Consider the following 27,653-nt stretch of genomic DNA (forward strand, 5'->3'; position numbering starts at 1 on the left):
TTGTCCCATGCTAATTTGATCGATATAATGTCCGAAGAGGCAGTTGCAAGAGTTATAAGAAATGTCTTATCACACCGTTAGGTGGATTAAAAGCGTTTTTGTTTTTAATGTTTGGCTGAACTGAAGCATATTTCATACCAGGAAAGAAAGCAGTTACTAAGCATTAGAATACGGCAATGCATTTTCAAATGCCAATCTATATCAATTTTCTGCTCCTATAAATCAAATCCAACTTTAGTTGTCGGCTAAATGATTTAGCGGACTTACTTGTGACCACTCTCCCCTATTGGACCGGCCCCTACGTGCTGCACTGTATAAGAGTTGCCGATAGGGTGCTTGCAGAGCGCATATGTATTGGTGAGCCGTTGGGCAGGCAAAAATGACAGTTGCATATAATGTATATGGAGCGGATAGATTGATTTATTTTAAATATTTAATTCACAATTTTAAGAGCAAATATGAGAAAATGTAATGTATTATAGGAATCACAATTAAATATTCATTGCGTAACATAATGTTTTCTATCGTTTGAACCGGATACGCGGACAAAATAAGTAAAGCATTGCCAATACTATGCTTCATACCCATGGAAACAACGAGCATTCCAAAAGATTTTTGCAGAAAAAAATGGTTTTTATTTCAAATTTGTGAAATATCTTGTGCATCGAGAGTTTATGCATACAAAAAAGCTTCTAGACTTGAAAGGTTTTAAGGCCTATACGACTCAAGGGGGGCGGGGTAAGGGTTTCGGTATAAAGAAAACACTTTTTGCGATTTTTTAGAAATTTGAGTGAAGCGAATTAATCAAAACTTGTACATTATAATATTTCATTTCATTAACATGCTGTAATTTTTCTATGCAAAAATATCAACAAGCGAGTCGGAGGTGAAGCTTTTCGTAGAACGTCTTTGAAAAAACACGACTTGAAGTGTTAACTGCCATTCAAAGACTACTGAACCGATTTATTTCAATCTTTGCATATACATTCTATGTAAAAAATATCTAACCCCTACGTTGAGTCTTCGAGATAATTTTTCAAAAGTTTTGCTCGATTCGCTTCAGTTAAATTTCTAAAAAAAATCGCAAAATAAAGTGTTTTTTCATACTGAAACCCTTTACCCGTACTCCCACCCCCTGATACAAGTTTTAAACATGTTGAATTTGGCTTTCTTATCATAAATAGTAGGGTGAAATTTTATGCTATTTCAATGCATATTTGAAAAATGTAATTTGCAAAAAATATAAGTTTTATTTTTATAGGTGAACAAATATGATATCTGAAGTGTTAGTAGATTTCACAGGAGCAAACCAAATGTTTCTTACGTTTACATGCTTGGGTTTGGAAAATTTGGTTTGATACCAAGTCGGTCTACTTCAGTACATTTAGTATTGTACATTTCCCTACGATTGCACCGAGCAGTTCTGGACAATTAAACGCCAGCGAAAAGCGAAACCATACTTCCTCTTCACGATTGTCCTTTTTGCAACCATCAACTACACACGTTCTAAACGCGAGTTTATATGTAAAAATCTTCAAATAATCCTTTGTGTTTATCGCCATATAATCACAGATTATTATTATGGAACTGGGTGGATTTATTGTTGAGAAGAATATCATTTTGCTCGAACTTTTAACTTGCTGCATGGAACGTAAACATGCAATGTGTGCCCAACAGATGCTTTGACTGTGTGTGTAGCAAGAGCCCTATAGTCGCACCTGTATAGTCCAGTACCTACTTAATTTTTTTCAAATCCTTATACGATACATCGCTGAAAATCAATTTACAATAGAATATTGATCGCAGAAAATATTCAGAACCAATTGTGTTAATAGATCGAAATTAAAAGCCTAAAACTTTGATTTGAGATCACATGTAAATTTTTAAATAGCTCTGATTATTGAACAAAAGTAAATTGTTGACTGAAGAATAATTTTTTCGTCTTTCCCAAAACATTAATTCGGAATGTATTTGCTAACATTGGCAACAAATTGAGTAATCTGGTCACCTCAAAACTCCTACTGGCATTCTGACAATAAATTAAACTCCAATTGAATAGAAATTTCTCCATCAAAATGCGTTGGTTTGAGTGGACACGACTTCACTATCATGTACTACCTAAAGCGATTTGAACTCGAGTTCAGTACGGACAAAACACTATGAAAGGCCAGCCCATTTCCACTTTCCCCCCACAAAACCTTATGTTTACAAAGCTGCGAACAAGCATGGGAAAAATCGCATCGTGAACCGATCGTTCGCGCTTCGCAAGCAAGCTTTCTTCAGTTGTGATGCATTCTGTTAGCTTCGAAAATGATACCTAGCAACCTGTCGTTACGGACACATGCGATTCAAAGCTATAACAACCAATGAAGAAGCACATCGGTTGTGTTTTAATCCTTTCCTTCCCCAACGCGGATGGCTTCGTTCGCGAAGCTCTTCTCGAGCGGTTCGCGGTTTGCATAGGATTTTCATTACACAGTTTTATTTCATTTTCATATTCGCACAATCTAATTAATACTTGGAAAACCATATACCATTTTAAAACTAGCTGATAATCAATGGTTTTAGAAATTTGCAACAATGCACTGCCAACAAATAGGCCGCAAGGAACTTCAGTAGATCAAATTGCTAGTAGTGTATCACAAAACTACCCATAACGCGATCTGTCAGCAAAAAATCCAGTGCAAAAATAGGTACTATGTTTTAATCATGCATGATGAAACCTTTGTGAGCTTCGCGAAGCTACGTGACAAACATTCACGAGCGAAGAATTGACGCTGCTCTTAAATTTTTTAAGCTTCACTTCTGATTCGCAGTTTGCCCATCTAGTGACCTGCTCTGAAGTTATTAGACTTCTCCCTTCGTGCGTTGATTATGGTTAATTATTGAGCACAAAATTTTGACTACTTTATGATCCACAGTTAGCAGCAGTCGCGCGAGTGAACGAATTTTCCCATGCCTGGCTGCGAACTGCAACTCTGCTACCAAACCACTTAACCGATTAATGTTAATTGATAGCGAACCGCGTGCTACAGTGCGCTTCACGTATATGCATCGCTCTGTGCCACGAAGAAAAACAGACAATCCAAACAAAGCAACTTATTAATAACCGAAGTGGCTTCTGTATTATTTTTCAAGCGCGCCTCGTTGTCTCTTTTTGTATTTGGATGTTACGTATGCTGCAGTAGGGTGCTGTATATTTTGGATGATATGAAAGGCAATCATTATTTTACCGACAATGTCAAAAATACTCGTTTCTGTTAACATTTTTAGTGGTGGTAAACAAAAACTTTCCTGATACTTGGTGGTTCAGAAGGAAGGATTATTAGTAGTTAGTTTGTCGAAACAGGAGGTCAAACTCCGCTTCGGAATGTACAACCAAGACTTTGCTTTGCATTACTAAATAACAAGTTTGACTTGTCTAATCTAAGGTTGCGGTGATAAATAAACGCATTTGAAGGAATGGGTAGCAAACAATTTTCCAGCGATGAGAGAAGTTATTCTCAAAATTTGAGTCACCCTAGTATCCAACAGATGAACCAACCGGCGTTTTACGACCTTTTTCTCATAACGATGCATATTAGTCCAATAGTGAACCGACCAGGACCCAATCAACGATGATGTCTGATGCCAGCATTATCATGCCAATGAACCATTCCATCTGCCTTTCCTCGGAGTTGTAGTCTAGCCTCAGCTGTTTTCCACTTGCTTCGGTGTGCAACAACGAATTTTTCTACCAAAAAAAAAAAAGAAATTCATATCGTTAGGAACTTTTCCTCCATCGCAATAATAGATCACTTCCCGAGAAACCATCAACATTGTACCCGCCCGAAGTTGTTTTCGGAATGAGAGAAATTTCGTAATGAAATATGCCTGGAAAAATTATAATGCTTCATGTTCATCTGAATATTTCCACGGACGCAGAAACAGAAAGAAAGAAATAAAAACTAGAACGTTCATAATGGTGCTTGGCTCAAGTGTTCCTGCAGATCGTTCGTCACATTCGGTGGCCTGGAACATTTTCCATCCAGGAAAAGAAATTCAGGAAGCATTTTTCCCCCAATATAGGGCCTGCAAAAGAGTGCACAGGAGAGTTTACCTTCAGCGAAAGTCGGATAATGACTGCAAGTCGATGTGTAAACCAGGCGAATCCGCCTCTGCTGCCATGATTGGATTATGGAATTTATTTTTTTATTCCCTATTGCACTCTAAAATCATTTGTTCTGTCGATGTTGGCAGGTTCGTTCCTACGATTGTCCTGAAGTTTGAAGCAGCAATAATTGATGAGTTGCAGCATTATCGGGAATGGATGAGTGACTACGATAAAATACTTACATTTCGATGTGCGATGATGTGCTATTAGTATATAACCATAAGGAACGAGTCTGCCAATGGGATTCGTCGAATCCCGTTGAAGTGTACTTCAGTTTTGTCATGATTGCTACTATCGTGCTTCTCTTGGTCTGTTTCATTCAAATACACGTGCTGGAAAAATCCAGTACGGATGATTTTGGGTGGGATATTATAGGCTTCGTTCAACCTTTGCCGTTGGGTGTGGCGTCCAAGGCTGAATCGATGAGGTTTGAAGTGTGTACGGGTGTGTATGAGTGTCTGCATCGGCATAGTTTTATGAATACTCGCTCGAAGGTGTGGCTGTTACCGGCCTGGCGATGATTGAACAGGCGGATGATAGGTGAAAATCGAGCATTTAATTACGCCTGGTGTCTGAATTCGTGCGCTTTCGCTCCGGAACTAAGAAAAACGAAAACTGGAGAGATGTTAGGTGTTGTAGATATGAGTAGGACGATATTGGCAAATAATCTCACGAACAAAGGTGTGATTTGTGCCATATTCTTGACTTCAAAGAACAAAATTTAAACACGTCTCTTATTCATGTTTTTAATGTTTATTTCACCATGTTTTTTGTTAACATTAATTAAAATAGTTTTGTTGTAATTTTGTGTTAAGATGATTCGCAACGATTTGTGTTTGTGTTTAACACATTTCAAACAAAGTTTGTTAATTCTGTGAACCTTTTCAAAGTCAATTGTGGGTTTTACCTCAGCGTAGAAAATGATTTTTTCTCCGTATAAATGGTAGATACAAACTTCAATTCGTTTCATGTCCTGAAACAATGCATATTAAATATTTCGGAAATAACTATAACGTAGAGTAGTTATCATGCGCTCCAGTTGTTTAAATAGCTTAATCTCAAAATAGCATTTGAGCACGAAAACAATATTCAACCTTTTTTTTTCAAGAAATGGTTTTGGAGATTTCTCGAAAAACTATTTTTTCTTCTTTTAGTTATTGGTCAATATCTCATGAAAAAATCATTCCATCACTACGATCAATAGCCAGTGGTATGTTGTTTCAAAAAATATATAGTATGTGTGGATCACATGTACATTTTCAGGGTTATAAGCGACTAAAGCTGTAAAAAATAATTTAATAAAATATCTAATGTCTTTGTCTAATATATTGTGGCACACGAGTCTTACGTATATCTAACGTCTACTAAATGATCTAATTATCGTGTTGTTTCTTTCTTTGCTGTTTCTTTCTGGCAACACTCAAAAGCACACAGGAATATGCAAGCGACCACGCGGTTATAGAGACGCATTAGTACACGTGAAATTACAAAGGTGCTAGCACACACGACATACAAGCACCCACGCCATGAAAACTACTGCATACAGTAACACACAAACGCCCGAGTATTTTGCTTCGACAAACCTGGAGCGGAGCGTCTGCGCTCCATGGCTTATCATCGTCCGAGTGCTAGCGAGGGACTCTAAGCTAAACTATGCACCATGGTCCGCCGGGAATTGGTGTCAGGCCTTGTAAGCCAGCCATAAAAAACTAAACAACGAACAATCTACGAGATTATACGGACCGGCACAATCGGCGAATACCAAGGCAAAGAATAAGGACTACCGACTGGAAACTCGGGACATGGAACTGTAGATCTCTCAACTTCCTCGGAAGCACCCGCATGCTCTCCGATGCATTGAAGGGTCGTGAGTTCGGCATAGTAGCGTTGCAGGAAGTTTGCTGGAAAGGATCAATGGTGTGAACGTTTAGAGGTAATCATACCATCTACCAGAGTTGCGGCAACACACACGAGCTGGGAACAGATTTCATCATGATGGGCGAAATGCAGAAGCGCGTGATCCGGTGGTGGCCGATCAATGAAGGAATGTGCAAGTTATGGATCAAGGGTCGGTTTTTCAACTTTAACAGCCCAGCCCACACTCCGGTGGCACTGATGATGATATGGACGCATTCTACGCGCAGCTCGAGCACGAGTATGACAACTGCCCAACCACGACGTCAAAGTCATCGTAGGAGAATTAAACGTTCAGGTTAGTCAGGAGGAGGAATTTTGACCGATTATTGGGAAGTTTAGCGCACACCACCTGACTAATTGATTTCGCCACCTCCAAGAATATGGCCACAAGTAGTGCCAATTTCCAGCACAGCATTCCCATCTAAGTACACCTGGAGGTCATCACAACAGACTGAATCTCAAATCGACACGTTTTGATCGATGGACGGCACTTCTCTGATATTATCGATGTCAGAACCTATCGCAGCGCTAACATTGACTTGGACCACTACCTGGTAATGGTAAAACTGCGCCCAAAACTCTCCGTAATTAACAGTGTACGATACCGGCGCCCGCCTCGGTATGATCTTGGGCGACTGAATCAACCAGAAGTCGCCATAACGCCATAACGCGTAGAATCTGGAGGCAGCGTTGCCGTATGAGTGCTCGCTCGATGGGTTCCCTCTTGAGGACAGTTGGAACACTATCAAAGCACTCATAAACAACACAGCCAAAAGCGTCGTCGATTATGTGGAACGAAGTCAACGGAACGACTGGTTCGGCGAGGAGTGTAGAGGGATATTAGAAGAGAAAAATGCAGCGAAGGCATTGATGCTGCAGCATGGAACGCGGCTAAACGTAGAACGATACCGACTGAAGCGGAAGCAACAGACCCGCTTATCCAGAAGAAAATACGCCGTCTGGAAGAAGCAGAGTGTGAGGAAATGGAACAGTTTTACCGCTCTCAAGAAACCCGAAAATTTCATCAGAAGCTCAACGCATCCCGCAAACGCTTCGTGCCGTGAGTCGAAATGTGTAGGGATAGGGATGGAAGCATTCTGACGGATGGACAAGAGGTGATTGAAAGGTGGATGCAACACTACTTTGAACACTTTAATGGCAATGAAGAAACGGATGCAGTAAGACAAGGCAGCGGAGGAGAATACTTCGTCAGTACGGCGGACGATGGAAACTATCCTATTCCCACGCTGGGGGAAGTTAAAGATGCCATTCAACAGCTCAAGAACACTAAAGCAGCTGGTATGCATGGTATTGGAACTAAACTCATCAAAATGGGCCAGGATCATTTGTCTGCACACACTGATAGTCAAAATCTGGGAATCTGAACAGTTACCAGAGAAGTGGAAGCAAGGGTTTCTTTGCCCCATTTATAAGAAGAGCGACAAGCTGGAATCCTGAAAGTCGCCTACAAAGTGTTATCCCAGGTTAGCCTTCGACGCCTTTCTCCTATTACTAATGAGTTCGTGGGAAGTTATCAGGCCGGTTTTATCAACGGGCGCTCGACAACGGACCAGATATTCAGCGTGCAGCAAATCGTCCAGAAATGCCGTTAATGCCAGGTCCCAACGCACCACCTGTTCATCGATTTAAAGGCGATAGTATCAACCGCACAAAGCTATGAAAAATTATGAACGAACACGGCTTCCCCGGGAACCTCACAAGACTAATTAAAGCGATGGATGGAGGGGGTGCAAAAATGTGTCAAGATATCAGGTGAACTCTCAAGTTCATTCGGAGCCTGTCGGGGACTAAGACAAGATGATGGTCTTTCGTGCCTGTTGTTTAACATTACACTAGAAGGTGGATCTGGATCATGCAAAAATCGTACCTCGGTTAATAAACCCGGCTCTCCGCGGGTTTATTAACCGAGGTACGATTTTTGCATGATCCAGCCAATTTGCTTTGCGGACGACATGGACCTTATTGGGAGAACATTTGAAACAGTGGCTGAGCTTTACACCCGACTGAAACGAGAAGCAGCAAAATTTGGATTGGTGGAGAACGCGTCTAAAACAAAGTACGTGCTGATAGGAGCGACCGAACGGGAATGATCCTGCCTTGGAAGCAGTGTCGAAGCAGATCGACGGGGATGTATTCGAGGTTTATATACATCGGATCTCTGCTAACGGCTGATAATAATAACAGTCGAAAAATACGAAGAGTTCTTGGTCCCTCCCCAAGGTTGAGGGGTTTGACGGTATTGCAAACATCATCAAGTATATTGCGTGAATCAGTGCTACAGAACCTCTGACAGACAATTTCTTTAAGATGGTTATTGCATTACGCTTTGATAGTGGTGCATCGAGGAGACCGAGAGGGCTTATGCGCTCACTCATTAGTATGTGCGCGGTGGCGTGGCCGACTGGCGGGTCGACGTGAATTGAATTTTGCTGTGTGCCGTGTTTGCAAACATTGCTCCACAGTTTGATGGCGGTATTCGTGGACGGGGCTCACAGTGGGGGTCATTGTGTGTCCATTTATCGATCGACTTTGTCATCGTGCATAGGCTAATTAAATTAATTTAATAAACGCATAAGTGGAAACCTATTAGTTGTCGTTTTGTAATAATTGTAGTTTTTAGTGCTAGTGCACAGTTGTGTCACACAATGCTAGTCGTATGTCTATCTGTGTATGTGTTCGTCTGAGTATTTGTGACAGTTGGGTCAGGGAATAGATGCAGTACTGGCGTATATGATGGAATAGTCGCTAATATCTCCGGAGTTCAATTTGCGTTTTCGACTCTATTCATTCGAGAAGGTCGGATTGGATAAATTAAGGTACAATGACGCACGTGAATCATCCATTCCCGGCCAGCATAGCGTGATGAAAGTTCAACCCAATGCAATTCTCGTTAAACCTCCGGAAGTCGCGCATATGGCCCACTGAACGAGCAGCCGCTGATGCCCTAAGATGATTTCGCTAGTTTTTCAGAGCAGCGTGCACTCAGTGCACTAGCGCGACCGCCGGAAGGTTAACGGTAAATAAACAACATTTGCTGCATTTAGACGAGTTAAAGTAGTTTTATTGTATGTTACATGTGTTTTTCTATTCTACTTCATTAGTATGTTTCTTTTATACATCTGTTCGGTGTTAAGTCAGACCGGACTAAGTCGCAACATCTTAAAAATAATGATAGCACTGGATAAAGAATTTCTTTGGCTACATTCGATTTTTGCCTAATTTGAAATATATTATAATAAGCAAGAATTATAACAAAATTTGATATCATTATAACGTAAAGGATGCTGCGATTCAAACTTCAACCTCGTTTTTCTCGAATTCAATACAATGTCACTTAGTCCGGTCTGCTTTTCCATTACTCATGTATACCAAAATAGTGTCAGTCAATTTATATACTTCTAAACAAGCCCTTTGCATCTTTTTTTCGTTATTCGGCATGTTATGATTCTTTTTATTAGTATATCTACTATACTCTATCTATACTAATATAGGTACAAATGCACAAACGCTCGTAGCCTTCGCGATAACACAAACCTAGTCACAACGCGATCATACAATTGCAATCAACTACACATACTTACGCCCGCGATTTCGCCAACATGAAAATAACCCAGAATTTAAGTAAACGTAGCACCTATGAATTTCCAAACGCGGTCTCAAGCATTAACCCACCAATCGCGCGAACATGAAACGGTCACGCCTGAAAGTCCAACCTCGGTCCTAGCAGTCTAGACTAATGCCTTCAGTTGAACCAATAAAAAAGTGACGCTCATATTCACTAGACAACAGGTTCCATGGTGACATGACCTGGAACTCAAGTGATATGGGGAAACTGAATCTCTTCTACCATCTGTACCATACACTAAAAATTAACCGTCAGATTCACGGTCCGCGCGCGATCATGCAAGAATACACGCTACATCATTATAAAATCGAAATTATCGGTCACTTCCGGAAGCTTCTATCCTTGGTATCAGCAGACTAGGTCCATGGCTTCAATTGGATCAATTAAAAAAAAAAAGAAATATTTCATATCCACTGGACAACACATTCCATGGCGACAAGACCGGGAACTCTAGTGATATGGGGTAATTCACTCCCTGTCAGAATGTGAATTGTGTACCGTAAACTAAATGTCAGAATGACGGTCCGCGTGACCACCCAAGAACGCACGTGAATACACTGCTGGCCAATAAAATAGGCGTGAGATAAAAATACATGAAATTTTGAGTTTTCTCTAGAAATATTTTTTTATTCCAATATTTTATAGTTAGGCACAGTCGTAAATATGAAAAATAACACTTTTATTTGTAAATTAATTGTTATGCTTTACAGGAACTCTCTCTTCCCCATGAAATCCAAAAAAGCACCTGGTCAATGAAATAGGTGTATTGAAATCCATTGCATTTAAAATTTTCAAATCCAATGATTTTAATACTTTAATATTTTTAACAACTAGTAGCCTGTGTAACCTCTCTTATTCAACCAAATTTTATCCATTCGCCTTGGAATTGAGTCATTCAAACGCTGATAAGTTTCCGTTGGCATAGTGTACCATTCCTTTTAAGCTGCTTCCCACAAACGACCCTTATTTCGAAAATTTTGACCGGATAACTTCTTTTTAAGTACATTCCGTAGATTTTCTACGGGATTAATGACAGGAGATTGGTAGGGTCCGTAATTATAGTCACTTTATTATCTCGAAATCATTCCTTTACATACTTCGATGTGTGTTTTCGATCAATATCTTGCTCAAACTGACATATAAAGGCACGTTATCTTTGGCATAGAACTGCATGACATCCTTTAGGATGTCCATTCTTTAGCCTTGCATTCGAATCTTGCCATTATAGTGGTGTTGCGAAAAATGGGACCTGCGCCATTCCACGAAAAGTAACCCCAAACCTCATTGTTCTCAGCTCCGTGCTTTACCATATTTTGCGTGTGTCGCAGATCAAACTTTTTGCACTTTGGACGTCTAGCGTTTCGTTGTGCATCGGAGGAAAACAGGTTTATCTTTGATTCGTCCCTCCGAAGGAACCATGCCCATTAACGGTGTTGAAAAGTAAATTGCATATTTCTGCGTAGTCTTTTGCTCTCGCAATAGTGGAACCTTTTTAGCAATTCTTTCTGGAAGATTGGAGTTTTACAGCCTACGGCGAACTGTTTTCGGACTTACCACATTTCCAATTTGTGCTGTAATAGTCCTGGATGACGCGAATGGATCAGATTTCGCTAATAATGCAATACAATGGTCAGTTGCTGTAGATGTTTTCTTGGGTTTTTTTGCGTGTTTCTTTTTTCAAAGGTTTTAAGGCATTTGTAAAGAAGTTTTCGGAATGCCAAAGTGTATTCGCGATTTATTTGTATGTCTTATCTTCTTCAACAAAATTTCTTAGCAAAACTCGTTTCACTTGAGTACAGTGAGATGCTCGACCCATTCTATAACAAATCTTTTACTTATTCAACATTTAAATACATTTATTAGCACGCATAATTCAAACGTTACCAAATTAAACATATAATGGTATTGAGTAAAATAATAACCAGTTAATATATTTCACACACCTATTATATTGACCACACAAAAAAGCCTGTGGCAGTCTTGTTTTACATCTTGACAGAGATTGCAAATATAATCAGCGCCAACAACCCACTAGTAACTTGACAGATACCAAGGCTTGTGTGTGCGGTAGGTGTGATTGAGACTGCTGTAACTTGGTATGTGTAATTGAGAGAAAAACAAAATAATCTATAACACACCTATTTTATTGGCCAGCAGTGTATGTGAATGACCACACGGTTATTAAATCGATGTCACATGCACGCGAGCACATGCGACAAACACTTTAGCACTTATGAAGTTTCAAATGCGGTCTCAAACGCGAACTTACAAACGACCGTGTTCGCGCGATCATGAATCGATCACGTCCGGAAATCATTGCCCTCCTTACTAGCAACTTAAGTCCATACATTCAGTTGGACCAATAAAAAAATAAAGCACATATCCACCAAACAACGCCTTCTATGGCAACGTGATCGGGAACCCTAGTGATATGGAAGATCTCACTTTCTTCTAGCATCTGAGCCGTACTTCAAAAGTTAAGTATTAGATTCACGGTCCGCGCGCGACCATCCAAGAACACACGCGAATGTGCGAAAGGCACCCGGTTATAAATTAGAATTTATACACGCGAAGTTATGTACACGTTTGCGCTCGCGACATACAAACGCATACGCGATTTAACACGTTAACGTACAAACGCTCGAGCCCTTCGCGATGACGCACGCGATCGCGATGTTTCTACACCCGCACATATCTGAACCGTACAAAAAATATCACATTCAGAATCACGGCCCGCTGCAATTGTCCTTAAGCAGAGTTTTAGTGGCCGACATTGCCTGTCTCGTCTGCAATTGTGGTGTGTGATTCTGGCGGGAAGCCCCTCCGAGAACCTAGCTCTACAGCTCCAGTAGCACAACTCTCGAAAAAATATGGTCAGCCTTATTTATGGATAAACATTAAATCAACTTTCAGGTCTCCCATTTTTATTTATTTTTAATGCTTGGCCACTACTAAAATCCAGACATAATCAGAAAATAAAAAATTCGCAAAGCCAGCCTTGAATTACTGAATCAATTTCAATACTGTTCCACTAGTCTCTTATTTCACTGTTTCACAAGGCCTGGAAGAAACTATGTACTTTCGGAAAAAAAAAGTCATAAGTACTCGAACAGGGGAGCTCAACGCCTGACGATCGGCTTGTGAGGTGCGTTACCTCGATAGAACCAGATACAATTCATCAGATGTTTTTCGATTCAACTAATAAACATTAATCGTTGCAGACCGATCCCTTCGTCGAGCCTCCACCGTCACCCGTATCGTGAGCTTCATACTCGTTGACCAATTCCCGCAGGTTCTGTTCGGCTTCGGTGATCTCTCCTTCCTCCATGCCTTCTCCGGTATACCAGTGAAGAAACGCTTTCCGTCGGTACATGACACCGAACTGGTCCAACAGTCGGTTGAACAGTTGAGTAATGGCGGTTGTGTTTGCAATGAATGTAGCTGCCATCTTCATACCCCTCGGTGGAATGTCACAAATGGCTGACTTTACATTATTCGGAATCCACGGAGTGAAGCAATTGCTGTTCTTTTGTCTGATGTTCGCCATTTGCTCTTCTACGTTGCGAGTTGAGACGCGACCACGGAATAGAGCAGCGGCCGTGAGGTATTTACCTTTTGTAGGACTACACGCAGCCATAAGATTCCGCTCGTCGAATATCTGATAAACCAATTCCGGAACGGACAGCTGCTTGTAGCACTGATTTTCCTTGGATGTGAGTGGGGCGATTCCAGGTACGAAGAAATGGAGCTTTCGAAAGGGCACCATGTTGGTTAAAAGTTTTCGTAGATCCGAGTTAAGCTGACCAGGGTAACGGAAGCTGCAGGTGATTCCGGACATGGCCATCGAAATAAGGTGATTCAAGTCGTCCAAAGTGGGCTTTTCGATTCGCAATGTCGTCATGTTGATGTCAAATAGGGCTTCGTTGTCTAGGCAAAAGGTTTCATCGCTACAATCAATCATTGAATTCAAGGTGAAAACCGCATTGTACGGTTCGACCACCACCTCCGAAACCTGTCGAATCGCAATTCAAATAAAAAAATGTATTTCTCTATTAGCTTAAGCAAATGTTACCTTTGGAGATGGTATCACGCTGAACGTGTTCAGAATCTTCCGAGGATATTCGTCTTTCAAATTCTCCATCACAAGTGTCCCCAGTCCGGATCCGGTACCACCCCCGATCGAGTGCACCAGCTGAAATCCTTGGAAGCAATCGCAACTCTCCACCATCTTCCTGGCAACATTCATTAATCTGTCCATCATTTCAGCACCCTCGGTGTGATATCCGCGGGCCCAATTGTTGCCCGCTCCCAGAATACCACTGACCATGCTCTCCGGTGAAAAGAGCTTACCGAAACGACTAGTTCGCAGCCCATTTAGCGTACCCGGTTCCAGGTCGGCAAATATGGCTCTAGGCACAAAGTTGCAGCATGGGGCTTCCTCGAAGTAGACATTAATTCGTTGCAGAGGCAGGTAATGCTTGCCTATGAATTGACCTCGTTCGTTCAGGCAATGTTCGTCGCAGATCGTTTCCCAAAAACTGTTTGCAATTTTGTTGCCACACTGCCCAAGGTGCAGGGCAACAATTTCACGCATCACAAAAAATTTAGAGATATTTTGAAGGCCAAAATTTTTTTTTTCTGTATGTTTTCAATTGAAGTTTTGTAGATGTACAGAGATTTGCCGTGGCCTACTCTGAAAAGAGATGGCGGTTGGAATTTGTTGGAGGTGTCATATGTTCTCATTAGCTCAACACTCAAACAGAACTTCTTGTAACAGTTTCGACATCATATATCTATAATTTTTCATATTTTGCCTAAATTGACTATATATTTAAATATGGTTAACCTAGTGGCAGATGATTGGACAACCCACAACTGGTTCACTGAAATGTGAATTCTGCTACGGTTATCGTGACAATTCAAGCGCCATTTCCCGGTAGACACACAACCAACAGTCACATGCACAACCTTTTTTTTCCAAACGGCGAATTACACACGGTGCATTTGCCAAACGTAAAATGCATCCTCTTTGCATGGGTGTATCCTTTTGTGGATTCATTTTTTTTCCTTTTGCGTTCCTCTTAAGAGCTATCACTGGGGGATGCTGTTAGCAACTGCGATTGAGAAGGCGCCGAAGCACACACTCTACCTTTTTATTAAGTGATAAACCGTTCTGGTCGTGTAAGAACTATCCAACGGAAACATGCTACCGGATACCATGTGGAAGCACATTCATCATCATCGTCATCGCTATTATGCGAGCCGTTGTCCTAGAAGGGAATGCGCAATTCATGTGTTCTTTTTCCGTTTCTGCTTTTTTTTTCCTCAGGCACTACAAAAGTTTCAAAAGACACAGCAAGTTACCACCAAAAGTGGTATTGAACAAGAGGATGCCTTGCTCAACGAGTCCGCCGCGATGGAAACCTCCCTAAATCTGCAAATCGTAGACCTGGAGAATGAAACCAAACAGCTTCGGCACGAACTGGAACGGGTCACGAATGAGCGAGACCGGATGCTCCAGGAAAATTCCGAAATTGGTCGTGACAAATCCGGGGCAGAAGCAGAAAGGGCCCGACTAAAGGCTGAACTGAAAGACATGAAATACCGGGAGACACGAATGCTCAGTGATTACAGTGAGCTGGAGGAGGAGAATATATCTCTTCAGAAGCAGGTGTCCGGTTTAAGAAGCTCGCAGGTATGTTAGTTTGCCATTTTACAATGACTATCATCGGCAAAAGTTATAATTTGTCCCATTGATTGTAGGTGGAATTTGAAGGTGCCAAACACGAAATCAGAAGACTCTCGGAAGAAATTGAGCTACTGAATTCACAAGTGGAGGAGCTGGCCAGTCTGAAAAAGATAGCCGAGAAACAGATGGAAGATGCATTAACCGCGCTACAAGTAATATTCATTTATAAATAATCCGTTTTTTCAACCGACAATAAATAATCATTCTTTTGTAGATTGAGCGCGAAACAAAGTATGCACTGAAGAAGGAGCTTGATACACATATCAATCGGGAATCGATGTACAACATTAACAACTTGGCAATCAGTATACGAGGAATGGAGGAAAGCACGCTGAATAGCAGTGATTGTGAAGATGAGATGCCCACACTGAAGTATGAACGTGGAGTGCTGATGATTCAACATTGATTTACTAATGTTCCTTTTCGCATCGCAGAGATTCGACGCTGAAACGGCTGGAAACCTTGGAAGCGGAAACGGCCGATTTAAAATCACCGGACGGTACCAAAGTCGATCTGTTTTCAGAGATTCATCTGAACGAATTGAAGAAACTCGAAAAGCAGCTGGAATCCATGGAAAACGAGAAGATATGCCTGACTGCCAACTTACGCGATGCCCAGCAGAATCTGGACAAGAGCCAGAATGAGTTGCAAAACTTCATGGCCAAACTAATGCTGATGGCTGCCCACGTGGATGCGTTACAGAACCTTAAGAAACAGATCGCTGCCGAGGACAAGTTTGCCAGTACGTTATCACTTTTAAACGTTTTCTCTTATTATTTTCAAGTTTTGAATCCGCAACTGCGTACAACACTGATCAGAAACAATCAAACCACTTCAGGAATTAGTAGCAAGTTGCACAAATGGCACGTTTCCCATGCTGATAGGAGATTGGTGCCAGGGCGTCATTTGTCTTTCCATAATTTTCCTGGTGGAAAGGATTGGGGAAGTCGTAAGGAGAATAACGGCACACAGAACATAGACAATACTGTAGTATTCTAATCTCCCAATAGAACAAGACATTTCGATGGGAGATATTGCCATTCAAATTCGGCTTAAATCGAATTAAGTTTATAAACTTCCGCTGTGACTTTTTGGAAGCTATAGTTCAGTTTATAACGCTTTTTTGCCAGAAATTCCAAAGATCGGTCGTCGATACTTTAAGAATACTGTTGTATTTGGTCCTTAGAACTTTGCAGCAAACTCTATAGCTTTTTACCATACATGGGTTTGGAACATTAGCATATCCTTGAGTTTCAGCTTAGGTTCATATATGTATGAAGAACCCAAAATCTGGACACGCAATTGCATTACTGCAGTTACGTAAAATTAATTTTTAACGTTTCAGATTCTCATTAATAACTAGCACCAATCTTTGGGCTTGTTAGACAATAAATCTAAACTAGTACCAAAGCTAGCACTAGTTAGACGCGCAATCCTAAACCCAAAAAATCATACGTCTTGCATGAACTAAGCAACTGGCATGTTCCGAGTGATGTCTCGGAAGACAAGCACAGAAGCTCTGGTTTACTGATGAGAAAGCGGATTGCGAAACAGTTTTTTGGTTTGCGAGCGACTGGCACTATGCAAAAAAAATATAACTAATTTTAAGTTAGGTATTGTGCTCTCGCGTTTGCCAAGCGAAGAAGATTGGTCTACTCTCATTTCACGACATTAGATGTCAGCACCAGTTCGGCGCTCCAATAAAGAATCGTTAGTATAGCAAACTACGTATTTTCCAAGTTGTCGCTCCATCCAGCCAGACAGCCATTTCTCGCGAGGAGGAATCCTCTCACTGAAAGTTTCAAAAGTAAAACTTCACGTGAATGTAAGGTCAGTAGGAGCAAGCAATATTCATCCCAAGAAAAACCATTTGGGGCCACAGTCTCGTATGGCTAATTCCACGATTTATTGGGTTACTGTTCCAGAGCCCAGTAACCTTAAGACGGTAGCACAAGAACTTACTTCTGGTTTCAGATCTAGTGGTTTTATGTTCAAGATTGCCTCTACAGCAGTAGTAGGTGTTGTCGTGACCTGGGAGGGAGAAACAGACACTACGCACGAAATGTAAATAATAGCACTTGTCAAGAAGCAAGAAAACTTTCGACAGCCAAAATCAATCAAGGTGGGCGACGCATAATTGAGCAAATTTCTTTTTGCGTGTCATTGATGCAAGCGTGTTACAGGCACATGACTTCAATCGTGTGATGGAAAGGAGCTTGGGACAGTATAAAATCAGTGAATGTTTTTTTTCCGGGTGCTTTACATTGATTTGAAGATAAAGTCAGACGACAGTTTGCTTCCAGTACTCGAGTGAAAAGAATCAAATTTCGGATCGATGTATCTAATCTTCTATTTTTAAAATAGGATTTTTGTGCCGATCTTCTCCTTCATTCTACCACGGTTTCCTAAAAAATTTCTTACACTGATTATTAAAAACCGATACAATATTAAATTCAATCTGAAAAATAGAATTTAATTTTATAAAAATTTAACTAACAGAATCCTTGAATAAGGAAACTCGCCGGTAGAGGCATTTATCTGATTTGTGAAATGTTGACCAATGCATAGGTATTTGATAGGTAGATAGGTACGGCTGCAGCCTTGGAACGTAAATATCCACATAATGAAATAACCGAAAAAACGTTTGATATAACATGTTTTGGTTTTTATATTTCCCCATTATTTACTACTGAAAAATATTGCCAACCTAAATAAAGTACAGAAAACTGTTTCCGCCTTTCTTTTTACATCATCCAACAATTTTAACCGTCGAACTGTCAAATTTAGCCAAGGTTATTTTGCAAATAACTTTCGAAGTGTAAGATTTTAACTAATAGATAGAAATGGAATTTTTTCATGATTCTGATCATCAGATTAAGCTGCATGAGCACCCGAACATTAAAAATATTATGTCGATGTCAAACTTCACGTCTAAGTAACATGCCAATGTTTTTCGAAACTTTGTTTTTATTTATTAGCATGCATCTAAGCCTACGTTGATGATTTTCATTTTCTCAGTATACTCTCAAAAGAAACTTTAAACTGGAGAACCGTCAAATCTGACTAGCAAGGCGTCACTCATTCTAAAATTGTCAAATAAGTCACAAATTTTTAAAACTTTCTTCGCACGATTTACACCATTATTATTGGTCTTTACTATAGATATGAAAATAGCTTTTATCACATGTTTTAAATAGAAAGATGATATAAATTATATTAAACCAAAAAATATTTTTGAATTACCAAAAAACGTGCACGTCACAGCATATTTTTTGATTCTATATTCCCATTTCTTGGAGTAGAGAACATTTACAGCTAGGGTTGCCACCTCTGGAGAGGCTTTGACCCGGAGATTTTCACTGATCTGGGGGGTGGTGGATTTTGAGTGGAACGAGACAGAAATTGGAATCAAAGCGATTGCTAGGCATTTTAGAGAACTTTAATCGCTTTTTATTACTACGTTAAAGTAAAGCTGTAAATTTTTGACGTTTGAGAACGGTTTTATCGGTTTAATGTGGTGTAGTATTTCACTTCCCCGACTAAAGCACTATTTAGACTCTCGGTGAAAATGAACGTGAACATGTGTTGAATACCTTCCATTGTTCACGGTGGACGATGTCGTGAACAGTTTCATCAGCGAACAACGATTTCACGTTCACCTGGCAGTTTACAGTTTGTCAGAATGCAATCTAGTATTCGAAGGCGAACGTTCACCGTGAACAGCGATGACATTTATATTCACCACTCCGCATCAATTCTGCCCATCGTCTCGTTTACACTCCCGGTGAACAAGTGAATTATCCACTGCGGACATATTTCACCGTGGAATATTTAAAATGATCGGGGAATATGAATATTATTGCATAGATTCAATTATATCGAATAATTGTGCATGGATTCGCTAAGTATATTAATGTACTATCGTTTAGTTCCAGTTTCATCAATTTCCATGCACTAATAAGTGAGATATTGGAAAAAACAATTTGGTGCGCATCGAGTTCACGTTCATTTTCACCGAGGGTGTAAATAGGCCTTAAGTGCCAAAAATACAAAAGCGCCAGCTACTCTCACTGTGGAGGCCGAACGAGCATTGCTCTCCTCCACAACTAACAGGAGAAGGAAAGCAAAGGAGGCAGAGCTACGACATCACACTATGTGGTGTCGGTTATTCGTCACCAACAAATTTTAATTTCGCAACAAAGGGGCAAAACTCACCTCCCTAGCCCAGTTAAGGATCGCTGCTGGAGTAGCAACAACACCGCAAGAACTCGTTTGATGTTGACCTAGTCAGTTGGATTAGAAAAAATCTGCCAGACCTTAGTGCAGCTGGTGATAAGCACCACTAAGAGTGAAATGATTTGGTAAAATTGCAGTAAAATAACTTTTTTACACCATTTTGAGCGACTTAGTGGAATGCAACATTTCAATTGTAGCACATTGCGAAATATTACTTTCCTTAACCCTCCGGAAGTCGCGCATATGGCTTACCGAACGAGCAGCCGCTGGTCCCCTAAGACGATTTCGCTAGATTTTCAGAGCAGCGTGCACTCAGTGCACTAGCGCGACTTCCGGAAGGTTAATTTGTAGTAAATTTTGTTTTTCATTTTCATTGCTTTGTGAAAGGAATTAGCAATATTTGATGAACTCTTCGCCACCTTGAAACGAAGGGTTAGTCGGGAAAAATAAATCTGAACCAGAGTAATAGTTAATTTAGACTTTTTAAATATTTTGTAAAGAATCAATTAATTTACCCTATTTACAGCGTCGTCACATTTCCATAACTGGTTTCATAACAAGCATAAAATATATTTTAGGCGTAGTTCATTGAGCTTAAAATGTAAATATTATTTGAAATTTTCATATAAAATTGGCGTTTATTTTACATTATAGCAAGATCGCAATATTATCTTAAAACGATGCTCGAAACTTTTGAACGCATCTAAATTCTTATTCATCATTGAATACATAGAAATACAATTTATTTGATAGTGGCAGCACGGATTACCGAAAAATTTATCTGGCTAATTTCAAAATGGCATTGAAATCACAGAAAAACTTTAATAATATTTACTGCTACACCCAATCTATACAAAAAATCAAGGAAACTCATCGTTTGGAAACATTTTCAAGCAAGCATATGATAACAATACTCTCATTTCCTCGATGAACACTTTTTTGTGGCTCGGAATGACAGTTTCGTTCTGGCTGGCTATGACATTCACATTTCTTGAGTCTGTTTCTCCCTCCCAGGTCGTGACCATCCTCTGAAGATGGCTTAGCTTTTAATGGATTGTCGTGACTTATTTCTTCTGCCACCACACAAGGTAACCTTATGCCAGTACTGGTCTAACGATTGTTAGTCATGCAAACTTTCTTGATTCTGGAATCGAAGTGGGCCGACCAATTTAGTTTTGAATAAAGAATTACCTCAACGTACTTAACTTGATCTGCGACAATAATTTCAGAGTCAAGGGACTGCAACGGACAAGCTTCGATTATAATCCTTCGTTGCGTGAAAAGCACCATTAATGTTTTATTTGGATTAACTGATAGTCCAGCATGTAGACACCATAGCTCAACAACACATAAGGCTTTCTGCATCAAATCAAAAAAGTGCGTTAAGTGGGTGTGTCTTCTAAAATTTTTCAATGGATCGATTTTTTTATTTTATAAATCAAATGCTTAAAGTGTCTAGGATATCTTGGTAAATTATTTTTTTGATCCGTGAATTAGTTCCGTCGCTGCACGGCTTTAAACGGACCTATATCCTGAGCGTTGACGGACGCTCAGAAACAAGTTCGCCACGCGCTCTAAAACAAGCTACTATACCGACCGAAAGAAACTTTGGTAGTCTACATTCTCCGGCGCTGTAACCTATAAAATCGCAATATTGTGATCATTAACGATTTTTTACAGCAGGGCAATGTGAAAAAACGATACTTTATTTTCAAGTGGCCGCCATTTTGTTTTTTTGGGTGGGCGCCTCTATGGAATGTAAATTGCGACCTGTATCGTGTCCGCAGATGAGGTCGGTTTTCAAAACACTTTTTGCTGGAATTAGTTCCGTCGCTGCACGGCTTTAAACGGACCTATATCCTGAGCGTTGACGGACGCTCAGAAACAAGTTCGCCACGCGCTCTAAAACAAGCTACTATACCGACCGAAAGAAACTTTGGTAGTCTACATTCTCCGGCGCTGTAACCTATAAAATCGCAATATTGTGATCATTAACGATTTTTTACAGCAGGGCAATGTGAAAAAACGATACTTTATTTTCAAGTGGCCGCCATTTTGTTTTTTTGGGTGGGCGCCTCTATGGAATGTAAATTGCGACCTGTATCGTGTCCGCAGATGAGGTCGGTTTTCAAAACACTTTTTGCTGGAACCGCCATTTTGGACGTCATTTTTGACACCTTACACTCGAAAATTTTGATTTTATAAATGAAACCTTAGTGCATTTTATGAATGAAACCCTTAATGCAAATACCGGTGATCATTATATAACAATTATCGGCGAAACCATGTGTCGGAAACCCAAGCTCATAAAGTTTCCTCAACAAGCCATCGGTGACAAGGTTTTATAGAAGTGGTGACAGAACACCACCTTGAGGACATTCGCAGACACTCAGTTTCCTTATTGTTTGTCTTAACGATGCGCACAGATGTCGGTTGCTAAGCATTGCGTGTCGAAAGCACCTTCAATATCAAGAAAAACTTCTAAGCTGGATTGCTCTTGCAACGAACTTATTCAATGTTGTATACAACACTGTGTAACAGGTGTGGGAGTAGACTTCCCCCACTGATATGCACGTTGCATTGTATGCAGCGGGGGCTCGTCCAAGCTAACATCTTGAATGTAGTGGTCGACTAAACGTTTCACTGATTTGAGAGGGAAGGAAGTCAGATTGAGGTCTAAAGCTCTTTATCTCCTCATAAGTGATGCGTTCACTTTTGATAATAAATGTTACAGTTATTTCCCGCCACGCCAACGGAACGTATTTTTTTTTTTACAATGGAGAAGACCTTTATGTCCTAGCCCAGTACACGTGCTATTGGTAGGGTCCAATCTACCGCACGGGGTGCACTGGGGGCGTGTCGGACTCGAATGGTGACCAGCCATTAATACTGACTAAACTCCATTGGGCTCCGCCATCATTCCTCCCAGGAACTACCTCTCGGTATTACTTCTGGGGGGACGGCTGTACTAAATGTACTCATTCACTCTCACTCACGCGTTCATACATCCTGTATGAGGCTTACTTGGGTGCTCTCTCAATCGCACTTTGATTCACTCTCAAACACTCCCACATGAGGCTGACTTTTGTGCTCACCTTTTACGTTCCATGCGAGGCTGACTTGTGTGCTCACCTTACTCATTCCTTGCTAGGCTTACTTTTGTGCTAGCCTCTACCAACCTGTGAGGCTGACTTTTATGCTCACCCTTAACATGCAGTGTGAGACTGACTTGGATGCTCACCCTTTCACTCCTCTGCCACGCCATGATGCATCGATAGCTTAGTTCCAACATACTACGCTACGACCCTCCCGTCTTGGCATGAGGCAGTCCACTTATACGCCTATACACTCATTCTTCTGTCTTGCTTCGGGGTGGCTGGGTTTACCCCTTACGCGGTTGCCATTCGCTGCGCCAACCTGCCTCGGCATGAACAGACCATTCACTCTCTTATTTTGCACTTGGCCTTTTTCTCTCCAGCTAACCAATCACTAGTTAGCCGTGCCCGTCGTCTGTTGCTCGGTTCGCCAGATTACCTGTAGCCTACTGGCAATCTGGATGGTAGCAGCCGAGACTGCGTTCCACTTCTCCACCGATTGACACATCCGCTGAATAAGGGTATCAGGGGTTGTATCCCAGCCACAGACGTCAAGCATTGCTCTTCTTTCGACGTCGAACCGATGACGTACGAACAGTATGTGTTCGGCAGTTTCATCTACACTTGGGCAGTCCGGGCAGACTGGGACCTCCGCGTGCCCGAACCTGTGGAGGTACTGACGGAAACAGCCATGGCCTGACAGGAATTGTGTCAGGTGGAAGTGAACTTCCCCATGGGGTCTTCCCACCCAGCTCGATATGCTAGGTATCAGCCGGTGAGTCCACCTACCTTTCGAGGAGTTGTCCCACTCACGCTGCCATCTGGCGACCGAGGTCGCCCTGGTGCGCTCGCGGGCTCCCCTATTTCCACGTAGCTCAAAGCACTCCTCATCTTCCCGAATGACCAGCCCGACTGGCATCATGCTCGCTATCACGCAGGATGCATCGTGTGATACCGTGCGGTAGGCAGATATCACTCTGAGGCACATCACGCGGTAGGTGCTCTCCAGCTTCTGTAGGTAACTGGTTACCCTCAGTGCTCTTGACCATGACGGGCCGCCGTACCTGAGGATAGATACGGCAACGCCTGCCAGTAACCTACGTCTACTGGCGCACACCTTTGAGCTGTTGGACATCATTCTCGATAGTGCCGCAACAGCAGTTGACGCTCTTTTGCACGTATAGTCGACATGGCTGCCGAAGGTCAGCTTGTCGTCTATAATGACTCCGAGAGACTTCAGACTTCGCTGTGAAGTGATCGCGACTTCTCCCACATGGATAACTGCATGTTGTGCCGACTTGCGGTTGTTGACGATAACTACCTCTGTCTTATGATGAGCGAGCTCCAGGCCTCTCGCGCTCATCCTAACGGAACGTATTCAGCTTGCTTGAAGTGTCCATATCCTCTTTGAAGTAGAACTGGAATTATTCGGTTATCACAATTCTGCGAACAAATGCCCAAGAATAAGAACTACCTAAAAAGAACTCAGGGGCGGTTGTCAGTGATGGCTGCGTGCAGCCTGGAAAGTGTGTGTCAAAGAGACAGTTGAGTATTACATCTTCATCGAACGAGTATTCACCATTAGCAGTTCTACTGGAACTGACGTGAAAGTCTTTCGATTTCGAAAGTAACCGATTTATTCTACTAGCCTCGTTGAGACTTGAGACAGAGGCTTTTCCAACCATTTCACTCAGAGGATCGAAAGGTATTTCTGTATGCTTTGAGAGCTAGATTTAATACCTCCGACTTGTCCCTGTGTCTGTAATTCAAAGCTCTTCTACATAACTTTTGAGTTGAACAAGTTCGGTATTCCATCAAGCGGTAACTAGAAGCACGCATAACTCGAAGCGAACAAGCCTCTTGGTATGTTGCTACAATGAGTGTGTTTTATCCACGACCTCATCCAGGTCACTTGGAGATTCAATCGTCGAAAGATACCTATGAAACCTCGTAGCTAAGCCCTCTTCGTACAGGTTCCAGTTCGTAGATTTGGGTTTACGATATGTGACGATATATAGCGTCAATTCTTTGCTGAAATATTTCTTAGAGATTTCAGCCGCTTGATACCACACGGCTTATTGAAAACGCTATTCGATGACCCTTCATGAGGATTTGATTTTCTCTAGTTAAAGTTACCAATTAACTTTTTGTCCCCAGATGTCTCCAACAACAAGGACAAAGTGATGAACGACAAACTTAACGAAGCTATCATGATCTATTCCAACTGGTTCGCGCTCAGCGCAAAGGAGATCGACACGTTGAAGGCGGATCTGGTCGAGTTGCAGAAGGGCTTCAACTGTTCAGATGCCATGACCGTGCTCCGTAATGAGATTACGAATTTGAAAAATAAGGTCAGTGTTAGAATAATTTGTCTTTTTTACGAAAATAACTATTCAACGTATTTCAGTTACTCTCATCCGAGCAAAAATCACTGGATCTGCATAGCGATGTGCAGGTGCTAACAACCTTATCTCAAAATGCTGGCCAAAGTCTTAATTCCACCCGCAGCAATCTAGTCTCGTTGAGTGATGACCTTGCTCAGTTATACCATCTAGTTTGCACTGTCAATGGCGAAACTCCAAACCGAGTCTTGCTAGATCATAAGAATGATGATTTAAGGTTTGTTTTTTATTCCTCCAACTGATCTAAACTTGTAAACTACCTTATATAAACTTATTGTTTCACTCGCAGCTTCGATAACGATTCGCTATCCGCCATTCAGTCGCAGCTCAAATCCGACATCCTAACCTCGAGGCCGCATGTTTTCGAGGATCTGCAAGCGCTGAGCGACGCCGTCGAGATTAAAAAGTACGTCGACACCATCAGCGACCAGATTAAGTACCTCAAGACGGCTGTTGAGCACACAATCGAACTCAACAAAGACAAGGTGTCCGATGTTGCCGCCGGTGACAAGGACTCCAAGGAGGAGATTGCCGATCTGCATGAACAGATTATCAAACTGAAGAGTCTGCTATCGACGAAGCGAGAACAGATCGCTACACTGAGAACTGTACTTAAGTCTAATAAGAACACGGCTGAGGTAGCGCTAACCAATCTCAAGTCGAAGTACGAGAACGAAAAGCTGGTGGTAAGCGATACCATGTCAAAGCTACGAAACGAGCTGAGGATTTTGAAGGAGGATGCTGCTACTTTTTCGAGTAAGAACCTGTCTCAGTGTCTTCTAGGGTGCCGGAATTTTTCACCAATTGCGCTTTTTAGGTCTTCGAGCGATGTTTGCCGCAAGATGCGAGGAGTACGTAACTCAGGTCGATGAGTTGACTCATCAGTTGTCGGCTGCAGAAGAAGAGAAGAAAACTCTTAACCAACTACTCCGATTGGCTGTGCAGCAGAAGCTGAGCCTTACCCAAAAACTGGAAGAGATCGAGATGGATCGGTAAGTTATTCTCAGTTTCTCGTTTTAGTTCTTGGTTGTTATTGCGTAGTTGGTGGTATGTTCTTTGGTCGGTTTCAATACTTCCAATTCCGTAAATTGACATATCCAGCGGAATTTGAAAGTTGACATTTACATCAATGTTTATTAACCCTCCTGAAGTCGCGTATATGCCCCACTGAATGGGCAGCCGCTGATTCCCTAAGACGATTTTGCTAGTTTTTCAGAGCAGCGTGCATTCAGTGCACTGGCGCGGCTGTCGGAAGGTTAAAATACCGTCAAAAGAAATGGCACAAAATGACTCGGCGATGAAGTGTAAAGACAATCATCGAACACAAACCAAAAGAATAAAATAATTGAAGGCTCCGAAAAACGAGCAAGCAAAACAGAAACAATTGAGAGAGTACGGAACAGGTGGTTAACGCACTGAAATCACTGGTAAATAACATATGATAAAGAGCCTATTTTGGTCCTATCCAGTCCAGGTAATGGCAAATATCCAAAAGAGATCAAAACAACAGATGAGTTGTTATAAGTCTTAAAGACTCAGTCGGACGTGGAAAACACTGAAGTTCTGGAGTTTGTACAATAACTGCGAGTTTTGCAAAAAAAATCACTGAAATTCGTAGTATGTATTTTCTTCGAATTTCGAATAAAATCGTAGGCAACTTTGTAGTTTAAATGACATCCCCGAATTGCATCCAGGACTTCCCAGTGATTCTTAATTCTTGAATTCTTATAACATACTTATGGTTTCGGAATATCCTACTGCTCTTGCTTGCTTAGAACTTTTCAAAAGTTTGCGGAAATTACCTTGAAACTCATAGGGCTTGTCTAAAATGCGTCCCATTTTCTTGAAGTTTGCAAAAATTTCAAGATCAGCCATTACCCAAACTATCGATTTGGCCGTACTGGGACTGACATAACAACAGCTTGAAAATATCCTGGTGTAATGACCTCGAGATCGGACGGATCGTCCGAAATTGAAGTCAGCGAGAGGGAACTGAGGTACACCTCTATCTGCGCCAGCAGTGTGCACATCTTCTCGTACACAAAGTCCATGTTTCCGATTGCCTTCAGCAGGTGTGTTTTAGCTGACTTCACTGCAGCCTCGGTTTGTCTTGGTAATAATTAAGTCGAAAGAAATGAGGTTGGAACGTGTGTGCAGAATCCAAAGTGACTCCAAGGCCACACACTTGTAGTGCACGCTCAAGATGCCGATCCCCAATACAGTAGTCGTATGAAATTGGCTTATACTTGCAATGATACGAAATTACACTGCACTTGTGAAGACTAATTGTAAGCGAGTTTAATGAGCACCAGTCATTGAGCAGCCCAAGAGCTGTTGTACAGCTAAGCAATCCCCGATGCTCATGACGGTTATGCATAATTTAACGCCATAGTAGAATATACGACACCCAGGTGATAATACTGTAGCTCGATCATTGATAAAGAGTGTGAATAAG

The 27,653-nt window shown here is 41.4% G+C and overlaps 2 protein-coding genes across 2 annotated transcripts in view; one reads left to right on the forward strand and one right to left on the reverse strand.

The window, feature by feature from the left end:
- The window catches only part of LOC131682200 (protein bicaudal D), a 67,802-nt gene that overhangs the window by 34,009 nt on the left and 6,140 nt on the right, over positions 1 to 27,653 (forward strand). Inside the window, exons 2-9 of the mRNA XM_058963519.1 lie at positions 15,046 to 15,411; positions 15,480 to 15,617; positions 15,680 to 15,837; positions 15,900 to 16,207; positions 24,954 to 25,147; positions 25,204 to 25,415; positions 25,488 to 25,954; positions 26,016 to 26,190. Of these exons, the coding sequence (XP_058819502.1) occupies positions 15,046 to 15,411; positions 15,480 to 15,617; positions 15,680 to 15,837; positions 15,900 to 16,207; positions 24,954 to 25,147; positions 25,204 to 25,415; positions 25,488 to 25,954; positions 26,016 to 26,190 (2,018 nt within the window). The remainder of the gene's footprint in view (positions 1 to 15,045; positions 15,412 to 15,479; positions 15,618 to 15,679; positions 15,838 to 15,899; positions 16,208 to 24,953; positions 25,148 to 25,203; positions 25,416 to 25,487; positions 25,955 to 26,015; positions 26,191 to 27,653) is intronic.
- Positions 12,639 to 14,368, reverse strand: LOC131682201 (tubulin beta chain-like). The gene is made up of 2 exons (XM_058963520.1): positions 13,789 to 14,368; positions 12,639 to 13,728 (listed from the first exon to the last, which is right to left on the reverse strand). Exons 1-2 carry the CDS (start codon positions 14,308 to 14,310, stop codon positions 12,925 to 12,927), a joined length of 1,326 nt encoding a protein of 441 aa, XP_058819503.1. The 5' UTR covers positions 14,311 to 14,368; the 3' UTR covers positions 12,639 to 12,924.

This window comes from Topomyia yanbarensis, chromosome 2, assembly GCF_030247195.1.
Source record: "Topomyia yanbarensis strain Yona2022 chromosome 2, ASM3024719v1, whole genome shotgun sequence".
NCBI classification, from domain to species: domain Eukaryota; kingdom Metazoa; phylum Arthropoda; class Insecta; order Diptera; family Culicidae; genus Topomyia; species Topomyia yanbarensis.